Raw genomic sequence first — 22,491 nt, 5'->3', positions numbered from 1 at the left:
AACTACTATAATACTGCTCCCTATGTACAAGAATATAACTACTATAATACTGCTCCCTATGTACAAGAATATAACTACTATAATACTGCCCCCTATGTACAAGAATATAACTACTATAATACTGCCCCCTATGTACAAGAATATAACTACTATAATACTGCCCCCTATGTACAAGAATATAACTACTATAATACTGCCCCCTATGTACAAGAATATAACTACTATAATACTGCTCCTATGTACAACAATATAACTACTATAATACTGCCCCCTATGTACAAGAATATAACTACTATAATACTGCCCCCCTATGTACAAGAATATAACTACTATAATACTGCTCCGTATGTACAAGAATATAACTACTATAATACTGCCCCCTATGTACAAGAATATAACTACTATAATACTGCCCCCTATGTACAAGAATATAACTACTATAATACTGCCCCCTATGTACAAGAATATAACTACTATAATACTGCCCCCTATATACAAGAATATAACTACTATAATACTGCTCCTATGTACAAGAATATAACTACTATAATACTGCCCCCTATGTACAAGGATATAACTACTATAATACTGCCCCCTATGTACAAGAATATAACTACTATAATACTGCCCCCTATGTACAAGAATATAACTACTGTAATACTGCTACTATGTACAAGAATATAACTACTATAATACTGCTCCTATGTACAAGAATATAACTACTATAGTACTGCCTCCTATGTACAAGAATATAACTACTATAATACTGCCCCCTATGTACAAGAATATAACTACTATAATACTGCCCCCTATGTACAAGAATATAACTACTATAATACTGCCCCCTATGTACAAGAATATAACTACTATAATACTGCCCCCTATGTACAAGAATATAACTACTATAATACTGCTACTATGTACAAGAATATAACTACTATAATACTGCTCCTATGTACAAGAATATAACTACTATAATACTGCCCCTATGTACAAGAATATAACTACTATAATACTGCCTCCCTATGTACAAGAATATAACTACTATAATACTGCTCCTATGTACAAGAATATAACTACTATAATACTGCCTCCCTATGTACAAGAATATAACTACTATAATACTGCTCCTATGTACAAGAATATAACTACTATAATACTGCTCCTATGTACAAGAATATAACTACTATAATACTGCCTCCTATGTACAAGAATATAACTACTATAATACTGCCCCCTATGTACAAGAATATAACTACTATAATACTGCCCCCTATGTACAAGAATATAACTACTATAATACTGCCCCCTATGTACAAGAATATAACTACTATAATACTGCTCCCTATGTACAAGAATATAACTACTATAATACTGCTCCCTATGTACAAGAATATAACTACTATAATACTGCCCCCTATGTACAAGAATATAACTACTATAATACTGCCCCCTATGTACAAGAATATAACTACTATAATACTGCCCCCTATGTACAAGAATATAACTACTATAATACTGCCCCCTATGTACAAGAATATAACTACTATAATACTGCCCCCTATGTACAAGAATATAACTACTATAATACTGCCCCCTATGTACAAGAATATAACTACTATAATACTGCTCCTATGTACAACAATATAACTACTATAATACTGCCCCTATGTACAAGAATATAACTACTATAATACTGCTCCGTATGTACAAGAATATAACTACTATAATACTGCCCCCTATGTACAAGAATATAACTACTATAATACTGCCCCCTATGTACAAGAATATAACTACTATAATACTGCCCCCTATGTACAAGAATATAACTACTATAATACTGCCCCCTATGTACAAGAATATAACTACTATAATACTGCTCCCTATGTACAAGAATATAACTACTATAATACTGCCCCCCTATGTACAAGAATATAACTACTATAATACTGCTCCGTATGTACAAGAATATAACTACTATAATACTGCCCCCTATGTACAAGAATATAACTACTATAATACTGCCCCCTATGTACAAGAATATAACTACTATAATACTGCCCCCTATGTACAAGAATATAACTACTATAATACTGCCCCCTATGTACAAGAATATAACTACTATAATACTGCTCCTATGTACAACAATATAACTACTATAATACTGCCCCCTATGTACAAGAATATAACTACTATAATACTGCCCCCCTATGTACAAGAATATAACTACTATAATACTGCTCCCTATGTACAAGAATATAACTACTATAATACTGCCCCCTATGTACAAGAATATAACTACTATAATACTGCCCCCTATGTACAAGAATATAACTACTATAATACTGCCCCCTATGTACAAGAATATAACTACTATAATACTGCCCCCTATGTACAAGAATATAACTACTATAATACTGCTCCTATGTACAACAATATAACTACTATAATACTGCCCCCTATGTACAAGAATATAACTACTATAATACTGCCCCCCTATGTACAAGAATATAACTACTATAATACTGCTCCGTATGTACAAGAATATAACTACTATAATACTGCCCCCTATGTACAAGAATATAACTACTATAATACTGCCCCCTATGTACAAGAATATAACTACTATAATACTGCCCCCTATGTACAAGAATATAACTACTATAATACTGCCCCCTATGTACAAGAATATAACTACTATAATACTGCTCCTATGTACAAGAATATAACTACTATAATACTGCCCCCTATGTACAAGGATATAACTACTATAATACTGCCCCCTATGTACAAGAATATAATAGCCATAGTAAGGCTCCGTGGAAGAGAATAGTTATATGTGACATATATTAGAAGTGCCCTTTACCCTCTCTTCCTACACTCCCCATGTACTGTGTATGATGGTTTTTGGTTCTGTCCCTTGCAGGCTCAGGGAAGTCCTACACGATGATGGGCACAGCAGATCAACCTGGTCTGATCCCCAGACTATGCAGCACCCTCTTCGAGAGAACTCAAGCAGCAGAGAGCGATGAATTGAGCTTTAAAGTGGAGGTTTCTTTCATGGAAATCTACAATGAAAAAGTCCGCGATCTTCTTGACCCAAAAGGGTAAAATTGTCTTATTAAAGTGTCAAAGCTTCTCATCGGCCATCCCTCCTTTTTGAAACTTGAAAAAAAAATTGGCACTTAAGTTTTTAGAGTGGTTGTCTGATTGGCAGGTTCTAAATAAAACACCGTAAAATAACTCCCAGTTGTGGACGTCCTGGTGGTTCAGCCAGTCTTGCAAGCAATGCTCCTTGGGAAAAAGTATCCAAACTGTCCTCTTATAAAGAAAATAAACGCTCTCTACTGCCACCTGTAGGGACATAACTTAAGCAGGCATTAAAGTCGATTTCCCAGAAGTTCAAAAAAATGACCGGCATCTATGCAGCCTGTGGAAGGGGTGAAGTCTAACACCCCAGTGTTTGGTACAATGGTATTCCTTAGACTTAGAGGAACTAACAGTGTGGACTTAGGCCGCCTGCACACGGGCGGAAATCCCGCGGCGGGATTTCCTTCGGGATTTCCGCCGCTCAAAGCCTGCATAGGAGTGCATTACAATACGCACTCCTATGCAGACGGCCGCTGTTTGGCCGCGCGAAATGTCACGCGGCAAACAAACCGCGGCATGTCCTATTTCTGTGCGGGGCTCACAGAGCCTCGCACAGAAACGTTACTCACCCAGCCGCCGGCTCCGGTCTGCGCATGCGCCGGCTGCCCGTCAGCCAGCACATGAAAGAGCCGGGGCCGCCGGGCGCGGGTGAGTATGCGCTCCTCCCTGCAGGCGCTCTGGTCGGGTCCCGCAGCGAGAATTCTCGCCGCCGGATCCGACCCGCCCGTCTGCAGGCGGCCTTAGGCTCCACCTGCCCTCGGCCCAGACTCCTCCTCTTTGGGTCTAGAGATAAACTTCCATCCTAGGACAGATTTCATCTGGCTGCACAAATGGTAACTATTTTGTTGAATTCCTGGACAGTCCCTTTAAGGGACTGCTAGATTTATCATGCTGAAGTTTAAAGGCTGATCACTGCTATCTTTCAGGTAGGTGGCAGCTACCAGTGTTAAAGGGGTTGTCCCGAGAAAGCAAGTGGGGTTATACACTTCTGTATGGCCATATTAATGCACTTTGTAATGTACATCGTGCATTAAATATGAGCCATACAGAAGTTATTCACTTACCTGTTCCGTTGCTGGCGTCCTCGTCTCCATGGTGCCGTCTAATTTCAGCGTCTAATCTCCCGATTAGACGCGCTTGCGCAGAAGGGTCTTCTCCTTTCTCTTGGGTCTCGGCACGAGTGGCGTTCTGGCTCCGCCCCCTTGTACGCGTCATCGCGTAGCTCCACCCCGTCACGTGTGCTGATTCCAGCCAATCAGGAGGCTGGAATCGGCAATGGACCGCACAGAGCCCACGGTGCACCATGGGAGAAGACCCGCGGTGCATCGCGGGTGAAGATCCCGGTGGCCATCTTGGTAAGGTAAGTAAGAAGTCGCCGCAGAGCGGGGATTCGGGTAAGTACTAAACTTTTTTTTTTTTTTTTTTAACCCATCCCTTGTGTTTGTCTCGCGCCAAACGGGGGGGCCTATTGAAAAAAAAAAAAGCCGTTTCGGCGCGGGACAACCCCTTTAAGTTTTAAAGGGGTCTCCCCATCTAGGTAATGCTATTTCAGTGGGTTCCAAATTCGAAAAACAATGCAGTCACCCATAGGATGTTTATGTCAAAATGCTCCGTTCCCCAGAGGAATCAATGCCTGCAATATCTGGAGAACGGAGCATTTTGGAGATAGACCTCTTACGGGTTAGTGCAATGTTCTGTGATTTTGGACACATTGACATCTCATTCCTAAGATGGGAATACCCCTTTAATTTTCTCGTCTCTCCCACAGAAGCAGACAGTCGCTCAAAGTTCGGGAGCACAAGGTTCTCGGTCCGTACGTCGATGGACTCTCTAAGCTGGCTGTCACCAGTTACAAGGTAAGAACTCGGTCACCGATTACAAGGTATCCATGTTTCAGCAATTGCATTCTGGGACACATGCCAAAAAGATGGTGGGAAAGGGGGAAATAACAATGGAGTCATCTGGTTTTTGACTACAGGTCAAGGTTGAAATACCCTTTAATTGCATGTGTAGCAGTTTTAGGAGTCATGTCTCTAGGAAGTCGTGCCCAGTTAGCTGGAGGGCTGTTGGGTATAGCTGTGGTTGGCATGGATACTCATTATTACAGTGGGTGTCCTGTCATAATTTATCTCCATTGAACCACTGCAAGGAAGGGGAACAGACATTTTCGACATGGATACAAAAAGCTGACTGCGGTTTCCCAGCAGTGGATTTTCCCATGATTACATTTCAATAGAAGATCACGTTGTTTATTTGACTTCTCATTTGACTCCTTAAACAAGGCTGTTTCATTGCATATAAAGGGTTAAACAGTGGATACTACCGCAAGAGCTGTTTACTTGGCAGACATTCAACTGAAAAGGAAATGTAGGCGGAGTCTGCTGTTGCTGAGAACACTCCTGACAGCGGCGATTGGCTGAGAGCTGCTCACAGTCCTCACTACTCTCCTCCCATGTGTCCTTTCCAGCTGGATGCCGCACAGCGTACACAGCACCCCAAGCTCTGGTTTTGAGCCCATTTAGTGAGAACTCTGCCCACCGATGTAACCCTTTATGATAGGTTTGCAGATGTCCTCGTTGAATGTACCTCTTCTGCTGAGCGGGACTTCCTGTGAGATGAGGTTTTAGCGGATTGGATGTGGCTTTAATGTGATGACTTCTCTTTAAATTCCCCCAAAATGACTTTTTTCTTCCAGGATATTGAGTCCCTGATGTCAGAAGGGAACAAGTCCCGCACAGTAGCAGCCACCAACATGAACGAGGAGAGCAGCCGGTCACATGCGGTTTTCAACATCATCCTCACCCACACCCTCACCGACATACAGTCTGGGGTAAGCAGTCCTGTCCCCAGCGCTCTGCTGATACGGCCCTAGCCGATGTCCTCATCGTATCCCTGTGTGAAGGTTAAATATATGGTGCGCGACTAGGCTAATGGATATTAACATAGTGCATTCAATGAAGTGTTAAAGGGGTTTGCCAGGACTACACTATTGATGACTTATCCTCAGGATAGGTCATCAGTAGGGACCGCCCCCTCGGGATCATTGCCAATCAGCTGATTGAAGAGGCCACAGCTCTTGGATGAGTACTGCGGCCTCTTCTCAGGCTAGTGATGTCACATTCATTAGTCATGTGGCCTGAGAGCAGCTCAGTCTCGTTCAAGCCTTAGTATACGGCGCAGTCCCTAGTATGGACTCAAGTGATAGGGGCGCTCACCCAAGTGCTGCTGTCACTTCAGTCAACTGATCAGAGGGGATTCCCAGTGACAGACCTTCTCGGGGACAGGTCATCCATACTTTAGTCCTGGAAAGCCCCAGCAGTGCAGAGTATTTCAGGAGATCAGCTGACCGCTATAGTGGAAGGTGCAGAGTCCCAGCAGAGTATTTCAGGAGATAAGCTGACAGTTCTAGTGGAGAGTGCAGAGTCCCAGCAGCACAGAGTATTTCAAGAGATCCGCTGACAGCTATAGTGGAAGGTGCAGAGTCCCAGCAGCACATAGTATTTCAGGAGATGAGCTGACCGTTGTAGTGGAAGGTGCAGAGTATTTCAGGAGATAAGCTGACAGTTCTAGTGGAGGGTGCAGAGTCACAGCAGTGCAGAGTATTTCAGGAGATAAGCTGACAGTTCTAGTGGAGGGTGCAGAGTCACAGCAGTGCAGAGTATTTCAGGAGATAAGCTGACAGCTATAGTGGAAGGTGCAGAGTCCCAGCAGCACAAAGTATTTCGGGAGATGAGCTGATCGTTCTAGTGGAAGGTGCAGAGTCCCAGCAGAGCAGAGTATTTCAGGAGATAAGCTGACAGTTATAGTGGAGGGTGCAGAGTCCCAGCAGCACAAAGTATTTCGGGAGATCGGCTGACAGTTATAGTGGAGGGTGCAGAGTCCCAGCAGCACAAAGTATTTCGGGAGATCAGCTGACAGCTATAGTGGAGGGTGCAGAGTCCCAGCAGCACAGAGTACTTCAGGAGATAAGCTGACAGCTATAGTGGAGGGTGCAGAGTCCCAGCAGCACAGAGTACTTCAGGAGCTTTCAGAGACTATGGTGGAGATCCCAGCAGCGCTGTGTAGTGATGACTGCAGTGATGTTTCTCGCCGTGTGGTTGGCGATGGTGGGGGACGAGCGGTTTCTTGTCGCGGTTTCTTTATTTCTCGCAGGGTTTCACAGTTATTTTTATTACCTGCCACTTCCTGTGCTGCACGATGACACGGAGCTGCAGCTCTCTGGTGGTTCTGTGCTCCCACGGGTGCCATGATGAGGGGATTTCTTACATTTATACCAAGAATGGCGTTTTTCAAACTTCCATGTTTGGCCCCCCAAATCCTGTGACATCATGTCTATCATTATACACACAAGTCTCGGCTAGTTTGCTACAGTGTATCAGTCTGCAGTCCGGCCTATTTAGCTCACAGTGCATTGTGTAGATTGGATACAATGTAACAATTCCGCAGCTGTGCAAAGCATTGGGCCGGTCTCACATGCGTACATTGTCTTTGCACAATTCCCCTACACACAATGCCAATTACCCACTGATTTGTATTGGGCCGCTCAGACCTGCCATTTTTTTCGTACGCGTATTACACAAAAACATTGCAAAAAATCGCAGCGTGTGCGGTCTTGGCACGAAGTGCGCATACAGGCCAAGACTGCGGGGGGATTGGAAGCCCATAGCAAGTACAAATGTCATTGCATACATGCTGCATGCTCCTTATGGCCGTGTAGGCCCAGCCGTAGGTGTAGTCTAGTTTTTAGCTCATCACTGACAGCAAGCAGAGGATGACCATGCTGGAGACCGGTCTCTTTGGGATCAGCAGCTGTAAGAATGCCGGGGTCTTGTGTGCGGCTCTCCAGATACACTGCTGTCATCTACTTCCTGCACATCTGGCCAGCTGACCTCTGTCCTTGGACTGTAAGTCACCCGCTACCCCAGCGCAGACCGGGAGGACTTTATAAGGACCCCCTCCTCCTCCTCCTCCAGCATGAGAAGACCACTTATCCTCGTCCAGCTCATGGATGACCTCAGCGGAGGGCAGGACCGTGTCATCCAGATTGTGCTCTGTGTCTCCGCTGCCTTGGGATTCCTCCTTGCCATCTGTGCCCATGAGCTCATGGCGCTGCCTACTGTGCCAAGCCCAGGAGGAAATGCTAATTAACCCCCGTACTACAAAGCTGCAGCCTCCAGATGTGGGATTTACTACAAGTGACTGGGGATATACTGACCGAAGCTGAGGGGAATCCCAGTATAGTGGGAACTTGTTTTATGACATCCTGTAATCTGGCACCAGCAATCCTGATAATCCAGAATAGGACTGGAATTAACCTGTTACTTTCTGGAGTTCGGGCCCTTAGAACAGGGTTACATGGCATGGGTCCACGGCCTCCTATTAGGGTGGCTTTACACGGGACAACAGTTGTCTGAATAGTCGCTCAGTAGAGGAATGTAACAGTCATTCCATGTAAACATGGCCGCCAACCTGGTGGCGAGCGAGGATTCGTCACTAGTCGTTTTGTTCCAGGTCACCTAAAAATAGTCTCTGGGTGATTTAATTATCATCTGGTGTAAGCAGGTAATCGCTGCCTTTCAATGACTAGCCAATAACGTAGCAGGGAGCTGTGCGCTCGTTCGACCTGCGCCATTTAAGTGGATGCGTTTTCTTTAAAGTTTTGTGTTTTTACTTAATACTCATTGGTACCCGAAACTCCTAAATAAGTCACCCTGGGTTTCTTCCGCATGCAGCTAATTTACTAGGCATTTTCCACAGCTGAAAAAATATAACAAATCCACATAAACATCTGCGCCATTTGTATTTGCTGTGAATTTCACCCCTTTGAGTAAATTTAAACTGAAGAGCTGAAATCTGTTGTTTTCACACCAAATAGTGCGGATTTACAGAATTTTTTTTCTCTGCTGCAGAAAATCCGCAGCAAATCAGCTACATGTGAAACCGCCCTACGGCTGATGGCACATGGGCGAGCGCGGTGACACCCGGCCCGATGTCACGCTCGGGAACGTGCAATCCTCCTGCTGATGTGAGGCGTTTGTGTCATAGTCACTTCAGGGAAGTTGCGAACCTGTAGCTGTCCGCCATGTGTCGTGTTTGCAGTTGTTTTTAATGGGAAGTTTTCGCATCGCACTCGCATGCACATCGCACACGGGGCGGTGCTTGAGAACAATAGGCGAGGTGTTCCGAGGGGCACCCAAAGATAGGACATACCGCAATTGTTTTTTTTCCTACCCCACGGTGTGGGATAGAATCGCTCATGTATATGATCCCATTGAGAAGAATGGGGTTCGTCTTCGTGCAGATTTTTTGGGGGGGCAGACCCGCAGCATTCTGGGTACGTTCACATGAATTCCAAGAACCACGTCAAAACCCGCGGCTTTCTGCGAATTTAACTTCGTCGATTGTCATAAATCCAGACGTGGAATACCGTTGGGTTTCATATGAAGAAGTGACATGTCTCTTCTTGACGAGGAAAGTCTCTCGTTCTCATGTTGGGACTCCGCACACGGTGTGGCCTATTGATGGGGCTAAAATCGCATGCGGATCCGCAGCAGAAACAGAGGCAGAGAGCTGTGGGTTTTGTCGTGGTTTTTCGAGATGGAATTCACAAAGAAAATTGCGCCACAAGTTCCGCCATGTAAACATTAGTGGAAGACCTGCTTGATGCTTGGCTTCACTCTTGGAGCCGCTGATGGGACCTACAGCATATGGGGGCCCGTGTGCTCTCAGGCTACGTAGGGGATTGTCCCTGGATAGACATCAATGTCACACATTTCTGTCACAGCTTGCCAGGCAAAAAGAAAGTGTGAGTATTGTCACCGGGCACCTGGGTACAATGGAGACCAAAAATGAGGCAGCGGCCCGTTATAAGCCAGGGGCTTCATCACGTTTACAGGAGAAGCGCAATCTGTGCTGTGTGGACATAGGAAATGTCAGCCGCCTCTCCGGTTACAATGGTAACACGCCATGTAAATATGAGGGGGTGAGGTCACCGCGAGCTCCGGGCACAGCTGCAGGGGGAGAATTGTCAGTCAACCTCACATTTACAGGGCAGGTTTACAATTATTTTTACTTTTTTTTTTCTCTTTTTTTTTATTATATATTTTTGGATTTTTTTTTTTAATTTTTAAATTATAGCTTCAATTATCAGTGAATTATCACTGATCCGCCCCGTCCATATTGCTGTAGACCTGAGAATATCGCAGGCCGCCTCCGTCCAACACTGATCCGCCCGGTTCATATCTCTGTAGACTTGGGATTATTGCAGGCCGCCTCCGTCCGGCACTGATCCGCCCCATTCACATCCCTGTTGACTTGGGATTATTGCAGGCCGCCTCCGTCCAGCACGGATCCCTCCCGTTCGCATCGCTGTAGACCTGGGATTATCGCAGGCCGCCTCCGTCCAGCACTGATCCTCCTCGTTCGCATCGCTGTAGACCTGAAATTATCGCAGGCCGCCTCCGTCCGGCACTGATCCACCCCGTTCACATCCCTGTAGACCTGAGATTATTGCAGGCCGCCTCCGTCCGGCACTGATCCGCCCCGTTCATATCCCTGTAGATTTGGGATTATCGCAGGCCGCCTCCGTCCATCACTGATCCTCCCCGTTCGAATCCCTGTAGACCTGAGATTATCGCAGGCCGCCTCCGTCCAGCACTGATCCGCCCCGTTCATCGCTGTAGACCTGAGATTATCGCAGGCCGCCTCCGTCCAGCACTGGTCCTCCCCGTTCGCTTCCCTGTAGACCTGGGATTATCGCAGGCCGCCTCCGTCCGGCACTGATCCTCCTCGTTCGCATCGCTGTAGACCTGAAATGATCGCAGGCCGCCTCCGTCCATCACTGATCCTCCCCGTTCGAATCCCTGTAGACCTGAGATTATCGCAGGCCGCCTCCGTCCAGCACTGATCCGCCCCGTTCATCGCTGTAGACCTGAGATTATCGCAGGCCGCCTCCGTCCAGCACTGGTCCTCCCCGTTCGCTTCCCTGTAGACCTGGGATTATCGCAGGCCGCCTCCGTCCGGCACTGATCCTCCTCGTTCGCATCGCTGTAGACCTGAAATGATCGCAGGCTGCCTCCGTCCAGCACTGATCCTCCTCGTTCGCTTCCCTGTAGACCTGGGATTATCGCAGGCCGCCTCCGTCCAGCACTGATCCACCCCGTTCATCGCTGTAGACCTGGGATTATCGCAGGCCGCCTCCGTCCGGCACTGATCCGTCCTGTTCACATCCCTGTAGACCTGGGATTATCGCAGGCCGCCTCCGTCCAGCACTGGTCCTCCCCGTTCGCATCGCTGTAGACCTGGGATTATCGCAGGCCGCCTCCGTCCAGCACTGGTCCTCCCCGTTCGCTTCCCTGTAGACCTGGGATTATCGCAGGCCGCCTCCGTCCGGCACTGATCCTCCTCGTTCGCATCGCTGTAGACCTGAAATTATCGCAGGCCGCCTCCGTCCAGCACTGATCCTCCTCATTCGCATCGCTGTAGACCTGAAATTATCGCAGGCCGCCTCCGTCCAGCACTGATCCTCCTCGTTCGCATCGCTGTAGACCTGAAATTATCGCAGGCCGCCTCCGTCCAGCACTGATCCGCCCCGTTCATCCCTGTAGACCTGAGATTATTGCAGGCCGCCTCCGTCCGGCACTGATCCGCCCCGTTCATCCCTGTAGACCTGAGATTATCGCAGGCCGCCTCCGTCCAGCACTGATCCGCCCCATTCGCATCGCTGTAGACCTGAGAATATCGCAGGCCGCCTCCGTCCAACACTGATCCGCCCGGTTCATATCTCTGTAGACTTGGGATTATTGCAGGCCGCCTCCGTCCGGCACTGATCCGCCCCATTCACATCCCTGTTGACTTGGGATTATTGCAGGCCGCCTCCGTCCAGCACGGATCCCTCCCGTTCGCATCGCTGTAGACCTGGGATTATCGCAGGCCGCCTCCGTTCAGCACTGGTCCTCCCCGTTCGCATCGCTGTAGACCTGGGATTATCGCAGGCCGCCTCCGTCCAGCACTGGTCCTCCCCGTTCACATCGCTGTAGACCTGGGATTATCGCAGGCCGCCTCCGTCCAGCACTGGTCCTCCCCGTTCGCTTCCCTGTAGACCTGGGATTATCGCAGGCCGCCTCCGTCCAGCACTGATCCTCCTCGTTCGCATCGCTGTAGACCTGAAATTATCGCAGGCCACCTCCGTCCGGCACTGATCCGCCCCGTTCACATCCCTGTAGACCTGAGATTATTGCAGGCCGCCTCCGTCCGGCACTGATCCGCCCCGTTCATATCCCTGTAGATTTGGGATTATCGCAGGCCGCCTCCGTCCATCACTGATCCTCCCCGTTCGAATCCCTGTAGACCTGAGATTATCGCAGGCCGCCTCCGTCCAGCACTGATCCGCCCCGTTCATCGCTGTAGACCTGAGATTATCGCAGGCCGCCTCCGTCCAGCACTGGTCCTCCCCGTTCGCTTCCCTGTAGACCTGGGATTATCGCAGGCCGCCTCCGTCCGGCACTGATCCTCCTCGTTCGCATCGCTGTAGACCTGAAATGATCGCAGGCCGCCTCCGTCCAGCACTGATCCTCCTCGTTCGCTTCCCTGTAGACCTGGGATTATCGCAGGCCGCCTCCGTCCAGCACTGATCCACCCCGTTCATCGCTGTAGACCTGGGATTATCGCAGGCCGCCTCCGTCCGGCACTGATCCGTCCCGTTTGCATCGCTGTAGACCTGGGATTATCGCAGGCCGCCTCCGTCCAGCACTGGTCCTCCCCGTTCGCATCGCTGTAGACCTGGGATTATCGCAGGCCGCCTCCGTCCAGCACTGGTCCTCCCCGTTCGCTTCCCTGTAGACCTGGGATTATCGCAGGCCGCCTCCGTCCGGCACTGATCCTCCTCGTTCGCATCGCTGTAGACCTGAAATTATCGCAGGCCACCTCCGTCCAGCACTGATCCTCCTCGTTCGCATCGCTGTAGACCTGAAATTATCGCAGGCCGCCTCCGTCCAGCACTGATCCTCCTCGTTCGCATCGCTGTAGACCTGAAATTATCGCAGGCCGCCTCCGTCCAGCACTGATCCGCCCCGTTCATCCCTGTAGACCTGAGATTATTGCAGGCCGCCTCCGTCCGGCACTGATCCGCCCCGTTCACATCCCTGTAGACCTGAGATTATCGCAGGCCGCCTCCGTCCGGCACTGATCCGCCCCGTTTTTGCTTTTTTTTTCTCACAGCTCTGCCCTTACTGTTTTTTGTTCATGTGGTCCCCATAGTAACCTGCATTAAAACGCATTATTAGTGACCGCCGTAAAAAGGCGTATTGGTGGTCACTAAGGGGTTTATTAGGCAGGTAAATAATCAGTTTCCAGTTCTCATTGTTAGTTAACTTTACACGGGCGAGCACGATATCGGGTCATGTTTTCAGTGGGCGACCTCGCATTGTGTGCCCCTACCATCCGGTGAGCTGCTAATGGGGCTGCGATGCCAAGGTGCACAGAAATATAGAACATGCTGCGAAGGCATCGCTCACGTGAATGACGCCGTCCAGAAGAATGGGGTTCATATTTGTGCATCTCACAGCGCACAAACCTCGTGTTATTTTCTCGCCGTGTGAAGGTTTTTCTAGAGTCCGTTTTTTATTTTCCCCACCCAGCCAGTAAAATGCAGAATTGGTGGGTTGCATCTCCACAGTCTTACCAGGGGGAGATAGGCGGCTGCCAAATGCCTTTGACACCCTCTAGAGATGAGCGAGCATACTCGCTAAGGGCAATTACTCAAGCGAGCATTGCCCTTAGCGAGTACCTGCCCGCTCGGAAGAAAAGGTTCGGCTGCCGGCGGGGGAGAGCAGGGGGGAACGGAGGGGAGATCTCTCTCCCTCTCTTTCCCCCGCTCACCGCCGCAACTCACCTGTCACCCGCTGCCCGGCTGCCTGGCGCTGTCAGCGAGGCCGCCGCTGCCTGGCGCTGTCAGCGAGGCCGCCGCTGCCTGGCGCTGTCAGCGAGGCCGCCGCTGCCTGGCGCTGTCAGCGAGGCCCCTCTTCCTCTGTGACATGACTGGTCCTCTAAGTGCTTGCAGACTCCCGCATGTAGATAATGGTTACACTTCTACTAAATAATGCAATTCAGCAGTCTCTTCTGGTGTCTTATAGGGATCCAAAGGTTCCTCTGCCACATAAGAGCCAACCAGTATTATAAATGGCCTGTGGCTGTTACAGATTTTGCATAGTGGTGTAAGAGCTTCAAGTGACGCCTCTACATTATGCAGAGATGACATAACCACCTAGATTAGTCGATGGACTCTTTAAGGGTCTATTCACACAGGAGAGTTTAATGTCCAAGCTCCATCCAAGTCTGCAACTGACAGAACTCGGGCCCATTTAAGTGAATGCAGCCATTCACATGTTGCCTTTTCTTAACGACCAATGATCCATGTTAAAGGGGCACTAACTTTTCAGACAACTTCTGCTCCTTTTACTAGCTTGTGTTGGTCTCATCATTTCTGTTATATTCTTGCATTAAAAATTTTCTTCCATTACCATTCTAAACCATGTTGGAAGTGGCTGCCGCTAGGGGTCCCTCTTCCAGTTTCTCTACATTCCACTTTCTGTCATTGGGTACAGAACTTCCATGGTAACTAGGACGCTGGCATTTCCATAGCAACACAGGGAGGGGTTGTCTTCATATGTAGCTCCCGTGCACCCAGAGGCTGCAGGCCGACAGATCTGCAGATAGTGTGAGTTATAATCTCCACAGTCTCTGCCTCCTCTGCTGTTAGTGCCTGTGTGCACACCTAACACACACATTATAGTGGCTTTCCTAACGATTTGGCTAAAATTTATGAATGCATGATTTTCCTGGAAAAGTAAAAGGGTGGGCATTCAGATACTGTCTTCCTCCTGATTGGACCAGAGACAGTGCAATGCTGCATGGGAAGTAAGGACAAGGAAGTCAGGACAGTGAACTGGCAGAATGCTAGGCTTGCTACATGCTCCCTCCCTGATAGTAGATTGCAAACAGCAGAACAGAAAATTGGAGAAGACCACCTTAAAATCAGAACTTAGACATGAAACTGTGGAAACAGCAGCAAATGAGGGTAAGGAGGTTGTTGAAAACTCAGGACATGCTGCAATTCTTTAAAGCGTACCTATTATTTTTTTGCAATTTCCATGCCCATTAAAGTCAGTAGATGTGTGAACGTGCACAGGATGCACTCACACGGTACACGTGTGTACGCTGCATTGTTTTCATGCACCCACTGACTTCAATGGTTTCTGTGGCTTACGACTTAAATTACTTCAATTAGGTTATTTTTGTTGTGCATGAAAAACTGACTCTTGGGTGACCATCACACATTAACCCTTTCCAATCCATTTATTTTTTCTCACCCATTCTCCCCAGCTCCAAATAAATTGGAGCTGGGGAGAATGGGTGAGAAAAAATACATTTTCCCTGCACCCTCCTGAACTGACAGAGTTCAGGAGGGTGCAGGGAGGGACCTGCTTACCTGTCCGGCGTCTTCCACATTCTCCTTTTGCCTCCGGGCTCGGCAATCATGTGACCGCTGGGGTCAGATGGCACCTGGCAGTCACATGATCGCCGATCCGGGAGACAGAAGGAGAATGCGCAAGACACCGGTCAGGTAAGCAGGTCCTCCCATAGTGCAGGCTCCCGGCTTGGCGTTCATGTGACTGTCGGGGATCAGGTAACACCGGCGGCCACAAACACTTTCAGTGAGATTCGGTGTCCTCTGATACGCAGTACGTTATGGCGACGCCATAACATCTGGTGTCATAGGCCATACATTATGGTGACGCCATATCATCTATTGTCCTCGGCCGTATGTTATGGCAACCCCATATCATCTAATGTCATCGGCCGTAGGCTATGGTGATGCCGTGTCATCTATTGTCATCGGCCGTACATTATGGCGACCCCCATATCATTTGATGTCATAGGCTATAAATCATGGTGACTACATATCATCTATTGTCCTCGGCTGTACGCTATGGCGACGTCATATCATCTGATGTCATTGGCCGTACGCTATGGCGACGTCATATCATCTGATGTCATTGGCCGTACGCTATGGCGACGTCATATCATCTGATGTCATTGGCCGTACGCTATGGCGACGTCATATCATCTGATGTCATTGGCCGTACGCTATGGCGACGTCGTATCATCTGATGTCATTGGCCGTACGCTATGGCGACGTCGTATCATCTGATGTCATTGGCCGTACGCTATGGCGACGTCGTATCATCTGATGTCATTGGCCGTACGCTATGGCGACGTCGTATCATCTGATGTCATTGGCCGTACGCTATGGCGACGTCGTATCATCTGATGTCATTGGCCGTACGCTATGGCGACGTCGTATCATCTGATGTCATAGGCCGTACGCTATGGCGACGTCGTATCATCTGATGTCATAGGCTGTACGCTATGGCGACGTCGTATCATCTGATGTCATTGGCCGTACGCTATGGCGACGTCGTATCATCTGATGTCATTGGCCGTACCCTATGGCGACGTCGTATCATCTGATGTCATTGGCCGTACCCTATGGCGACGTCGTATCATCTGATGTCATTGGCCGTACCCTATGGCGACGTCGTATCATCTGATGTCATTGGCCGTACGCTATGGCGACGTCATATCATCTGATGTCATTGGCCGTACGCTATGGCGACGTCATATCATCTGATGTCATTGGCCGTACGCTATGGCGACGTCATATCATCTGATGTCATTGGCCGTACGCTATGGCGACGTCATATCATCTGATGTCCTCAGCCGTACGTTATGGCGACCCCATATCATCTGATGTCATTGGCCGTACGCTATGGCGACGTCATATCATCTGATGTCCTCAGCCGTACGTTATGGCGACCCCATATCATCTGATGTCTTCCACTTTATATGTGTTTTTTTTCCAGACTTCAGGTGAGAAAGTGAGTAAGCTGAGCCTGGTGGATTTAGCCGGGAGTGAGCGAGCCACGAAGACTGGGGCAGCCGGGGAGCGACTAAAGGAAGGGAGCAACATCAACAAGTGAGTACGGAGTGCCTGCCACCTGCGGATAATTATCTGCAGTGTGCTCTGTAATCTGCGCCTATTCAGAGGTAACTGTGTGATCAGCCGCTCTATACACATCCAATCCATTATTGGGCTGTGACACCCCATATGTGACCAGTAATCTGTGTAGGAGACCCAAGTATCTTATCAGATGAGCACAAGATGGTGCAGACCTTGGCATATGTAGACTTAATTACTGCATAATAATGCCATTCGCCAGAATGCCCTCGCTGTGTGGCGCCGTCAGGATCTTCCCTACAATCCAGGCTCTTAGCTAAAACCTACGGTTGGCAGCAGATACCAGAGTACAAAGGGGCCAAACATGGATGCGATGGGAACACCTGATCGGCGCTAGATTAAAAAAAAAAATGTTATGCTTGCCCAATCCAAATCGGGCTGGCATGTACACTGAGCGATTATCAATCAGACTCCTGCGATAAACTGAGCGACAATCGTTAAGCGTGAAGGGCCCTTCCTGCGTTCCAACCCCTCCTGCTACTTTCCTTGGGTGTCAGTCTTTACTGTATTTCAGTATTCTATTCATAAACCCAGAAGCTCAGTCCTGGCACCTCCCAGGAGATGTAATTCTGTCCTCTTGTGCTTTCCGTCCTCTAGGTCCCTCACCACCCTGGGGCTGGTCATCTCCGCGCTGGCAGACCAGGGGGCTGGCAAGAATAAAAATAAGTTTGTTCCGTATCGGGACTCTGTATTAACGTGGCTGCTAAAGGTAAGTGTGCTCCCACGGTGCGGGCCGACCCCTTCACCAGCCGTATCTTGTATCTTCATCCACCTCCATTCCTCCCTCCAGGACAGTCTGGGCGGTAACAGTAAGACCGCCATGGTGGCCACGGTCAGCCCTTCAGCCGATAACTACGACGAGACCCTTTCAACACTACGGTACGCTGACCGCGCCAAAAACATAGTCAATCATGCTGTGGTGAATGAGGACCCCAACGCCCGCATCATCCGGGACCTGCGCGAGGAGGTGGAGAAGCTGAGGGAGCAGCTGACGCGGGCCGAGGTGAGCTCCGAGGCTTCAGCGTTGCGCCATGGCCCCTGCGGCTCACTAGTGTACATAGATGGGGGTTTATGTCTTGTGGAAGATTTCTGAATTTGCCTAATGAAAAGTCCCTGTTTTTTCGCACTTCCGCATTGTGTACATATACAGAGTGAAGCCGCAGCGCCCTCTGGTGGCCGATGATTTCATTATCGTACTTCTAGTTTAGCAGCGTTCATTTGTAGTTTTTGGGTATTTTTACATTAAATCAATGTATAATCCCTCCCAATGAATTAGGAGCAGGGGGTCCGCGGGTTTATTAGGTGGTTGTGGCTTTCTCACATTTCTGAAGGGCGAATCGTCCTAATTATGAATCCGTACGCTGTCCTCCTCTGTATATGCTTGCTATTGGCAGCGTGATAAGTAATATGACCACTATTATGAGTATCGCGGTGACGTTCTTACCTGCGGCGATATAAACCGTCAGCTCATACGTGTTTTTTCTTCTCATTTCTCTCCAGTCCATGAAGGCGCCGGAGCTGAAGGAACGCTTACATGAGTCTGAGAAGCTCATCCAAGAAATGACTGTTACATGGGAGGAGAAGCTGCGCAAGACGGAGGAAGTCGCTCAGGTTAGACGGCTGGAGCTCCGTAGATGTCAGGCTGATCAACAAGTAGTGCGCCATTTATACAGCCGGATGATCAGACGCGGGCATTCATCTGGACGTTGGTGTCCTTGATCGGCTAGCTGTGTAAGGCTGCCTGTCCACGGGCGATTGTTCATTGCGTTACGCGCGGTGATAATCCGGTCGCGGGTAATGCAGTGACCGCTTTCCATAGCGTTGCACAGCAGCGGCATCCACAAGCGGAGAATTATAGCGATCCTCCGTGGTGAGCCTATCTGTCATATAGGCTCACCGCAGAGAACTGACAACGCCCCCACCCCCAATTTCCCGCAGAATTTCCGCCCGTGCCCGGTGCCATAGGATTGCATTAGCTAATGCAATCCTATGCAGACGTCCGCAATTTGTTGGCGTGAAAACAGGCGTGGAAAACAAATCGCGGCATGTCCTATTTCTGTGCAGGTCTTGCAGAGGCCCGCACAGAAGTGTCACTGGTGACGTGACGGCTCCGCTCTGCGCACGCGCTGGCTGGGCGGCAGCTGGCATATTCTGCAGAGAAAAAAACGCCGGGAGCCGGTAAGCCGCAGGGCTGTGCAGGGGCACGGGTCCGCATCTTCTCGCAGCGGGGTCCGACCCGGCCGGCTGCAGGCGGCCTAACACAACTGCACGACCGCTGATGTCACCACTCTCGCCCTTGTGAAACCACCCTTAGGCTAGGTTCCCACTGGACGGAATTCTCGCAGAGGGATCGCACGAAAATTCCACAAGGTTTCCACAATGGAAACGGCAATACAATTATCATGTCGCATATTTAAATTCCATGCGGAGTTTTGCGAATCTTGTCCGCTTTGCTGCTTAGTTTCAAGCTTAAGAGTCCATGCAGAATTCCTTCCGGTGTGAACCCAGCCTCAGGCTGTTGTCACATGCAGTGTCACTCTGCTGCAACACGCAGGCGGAAAAGTAGTGATGGGTGCCTTTACCTGGGCGACTCATTGAACTGATGGATCAGGTGTTGGCCGCAATCTGCATATCTCCTCCTCCCTTTTACAGCTTGCAGACTCTACCTCTAATAACAGCCATAGGGCCCTTTTACACGGGCCAATTAATCATTCAGATTCCCGCAACCAGCGGTAATCTGAATCATTCAGTGTAAAGGCACGCCCCGACTGAATGACAAACAAAACTTTGTTCGCTTCTTGTTCATTGTTAAGTTTCTGCAGAAAACTGAGTGACGGATTGGCCCATGTAAGACGCAGATTATCATTTTAGGCCTCATGTCTGCGGCACCCACGGATTTCGTGCAGGTAATCCAGCCCATGCCGCAGCCAGTGAGCCCTACTTACCTGATTTCCCCCGAATCGGCATCCGTACGGATTCCGCCACTTCCGGGCACACTGTACTGCACATGGTCCTCATGGTCCTCGCAGCTCGCCGTCGGACATGTGCGATGATCGTTCCCGTGTAAAAGCACAGGACGATGACCCCGGTCATGGTAATGAGACACCCCTGTTATCAGAATCCATGGGGTACCAGTGGTTGGGTCCCAGCAATCAAACCTTTCTGGATTATCAAATGAATATACTAGAATTGATGCCAAGTGTCATCTATTGTGTTCTGTGACTGCGCAGCACCATCTGATGATCATGCTGTGAACTGCACTCTGAGAACAGGGACTATAGAGGGAGTTACAATATCGTACAGCTGTGTTGGTCCTGACAGGTCTAAAAGAACAAGCTGCTAAATTGGAAAGTACCGCAAGCTATGCGCCCCCCCCCCCCCCATCCCCCCCAAACCACTACAGTGTATGCACACCATATATACTATATTGGGGCACTGCCTCTTTAATGGCCGGGCTGCCTATCATCTTGGCACAGCAGAGGGTTAGATCATGCTTCCACCCGGGCGTTGCCATTCGTCTCCCCCACACTTGTATATGTGTTTACATTTCGTTCTGTTTTTCTCTTTCCATTACAGGAGCGGCAGAAGCAGCTGGAAAGTCTCGGAATTTCATTGCAATCCTCAGGGATTAAAGTCGGCGATAATAAATGTTTCTTAGTTAATTTAAATGCAGACCCCGCCCTCAACGAACTCCTGGTTTATTATCTTAAGGTGAGATTCTATTGAGTTATGTGTCGGGTTTATTAAAAGTAATCACAGGTATGGGGTGTAATCTGTGCAGGAGGTGCCCTTATATACAGGTAACATGCTGCTGTACAATGGTCCCTACAGGTCCTGTACTGGCTATCTGTGTTATACCCAACACTTAAGTGCTGCATTATGATTCCAATACAGGTTTCTCCTGCTCTCTGCTACGTAATTTACTATATATGAGGTGCTTAGAAAAGTGGGTGAGGGGAAGTGACGACAACAGCATTTTTCTGTTAAAGAAAATTTTTAAAAAAGGTTTTATTCTTTTTTTTTTGTTTTATTCTTAACATCTGTTAACTTTGTAAAGTGAGATATACTTGGCTTAACTAAATACAGTAATTCTGCCCCCAATGTACAAGAATATAACTACTATAATACTGCCCACCTGTGTACAAGAATATAACTACTATAATACTGCCCCCAATGTACAAGAATATAACTACTATAATACTGCCCCCAATGTACAAGAATATAACTACTATAATACTGCCCCCTATGTACAAGAATATAACTACTATAATACTGCCTCCTATGTACAAGAATATAACTACTATAATACGGCCTCCTATGTACAAGAATATAACTACTATAATACTGCCTCCTATGTACAAGAATATAATTACTATAATACTGCCTCTATGTACAAGAATATAACTACTATAATACTGCCTCCTATGTACAAGAATATAATTACTATAATACTGCTCCCTATGTACAAGAATATAACTACTATAATACTGCCTCCTATGTACAAGAATATAACTACTATAATACTGCCTCCTATGTACAAGAATATAACTACTATAATACTGCCTCCTATGTACAAGAATATAACTACTATAATACTGCCTCCTATGTACAAGAATGTAACTACTATAATACTGCCTCCTATATACAAGAATATAACTACTTTAATACTGCCCCCTATGTACAAGAATATAACTACTTTAATACTGCCCCCTATGTACAAGAATATAACTACTATAATACTGCCTCCTATGTACAAGAATATAACTACTATAATACTGCCCCCTATGTACAAGAATATAACTACTATAATACTGCCCCCTATGTACAAGAATATAACTACTATAATACTGCCCCCTATGTTCAAGAATATAACTCCTATAATACTGCCTCCTATATACAAGAATATAACTACTATAATACTGCCCCCTATATACAAGAATATAACTCCTATAATACTGCCTCCTATGTACAAGAATATAACTACTATAATACTGCCTCCTATGTACAAGAATATAACTACTTTAATACTGCCCCCTATGTACAAGAATATAACTACTTTAATACTGCCCCCTATGTACAAGAATATAACTACTTTAATACTGCCCCCTATGTACAAGAATATAACTACTTTAATACTGCCCCCTATGTACAAGAATATAACTACTTTAATACTGCCCCCTATGTACAAGAATATAACTACTTTAATACTGCCCCCTATGTACAAGAATATAACTACTATAATACTGCCCCCTATGTACAAGAAT

At 47.8% G+C, this 22,491-nt stretch overlaps 1 protein-coding gene across 3 annotated transcripts in view; it reads left to right on the top strand.

The window, feature by feature from the left end:
- Window positions 1-22,491, top strand: part of KIF13B (kinesin family member 13B) — a 206,348-nt gene that overhangs the window by 67,180 nt on the left and 116,677 nt on the right. For all 3 annotated transcript variants that reach the window (XM_066594892.1, XM_066594888.1, XM_066594894.1), the window contains exons 6-13: window positions 2,927-3,107; window positions 4,919-5,006; window positions 5,846-5,980; window positions 17,073-17,185; window positions 17,825-17,936; window positions 18,018-18,230; window positions 18,728-18,838; window positions 20,804-20,938. In XM_066594892.1, the coding sequence (XP_066450989.1) occupies window positions 2,927-3,107; window positions 4,919-5,006; window positions 5,846-5,980; window positions 17,073-17,185; window positions 17,825-17,936; window positions 18,018-18,230; window positions 18,728-18,838; window positions 20,804-20,938 (1,088 nt within the window). The remainder of the gene's footprint in view (window positions 1-2,926; window positions 3,108-4,918; window positions 5,007-5,845; window positions 5,981-17,072; window positions 17,186-17,824; window positions 17,937-18,017; window positions 18,231-18,727; window positions 18,839-20,803; window positions 20,939-22,491) is intronic.

Source organism: Eleutherodactylus coqui, chromosome 1 (genome assembly GCF_035609145.1).
Source record: "Eleutherodactylus coqui strain aEleCoq1 chromosome 1, aEleCoq1.hap1, whole genome shotgun sequence".
Classification (NCBI taxonomy): domain Eukaryota; kingdom Metazoa; phylum Chordata; class Amphibia; order Anura; family Eleutherodactylidae; genus Eleutherodactylus; species Eleutherodactylus coqui.
The sequence above is the reverse complement of the archived record's forward strand: the minus strand, read 5'-3'. Positions and strand labels throughout refer to the sequence as shown.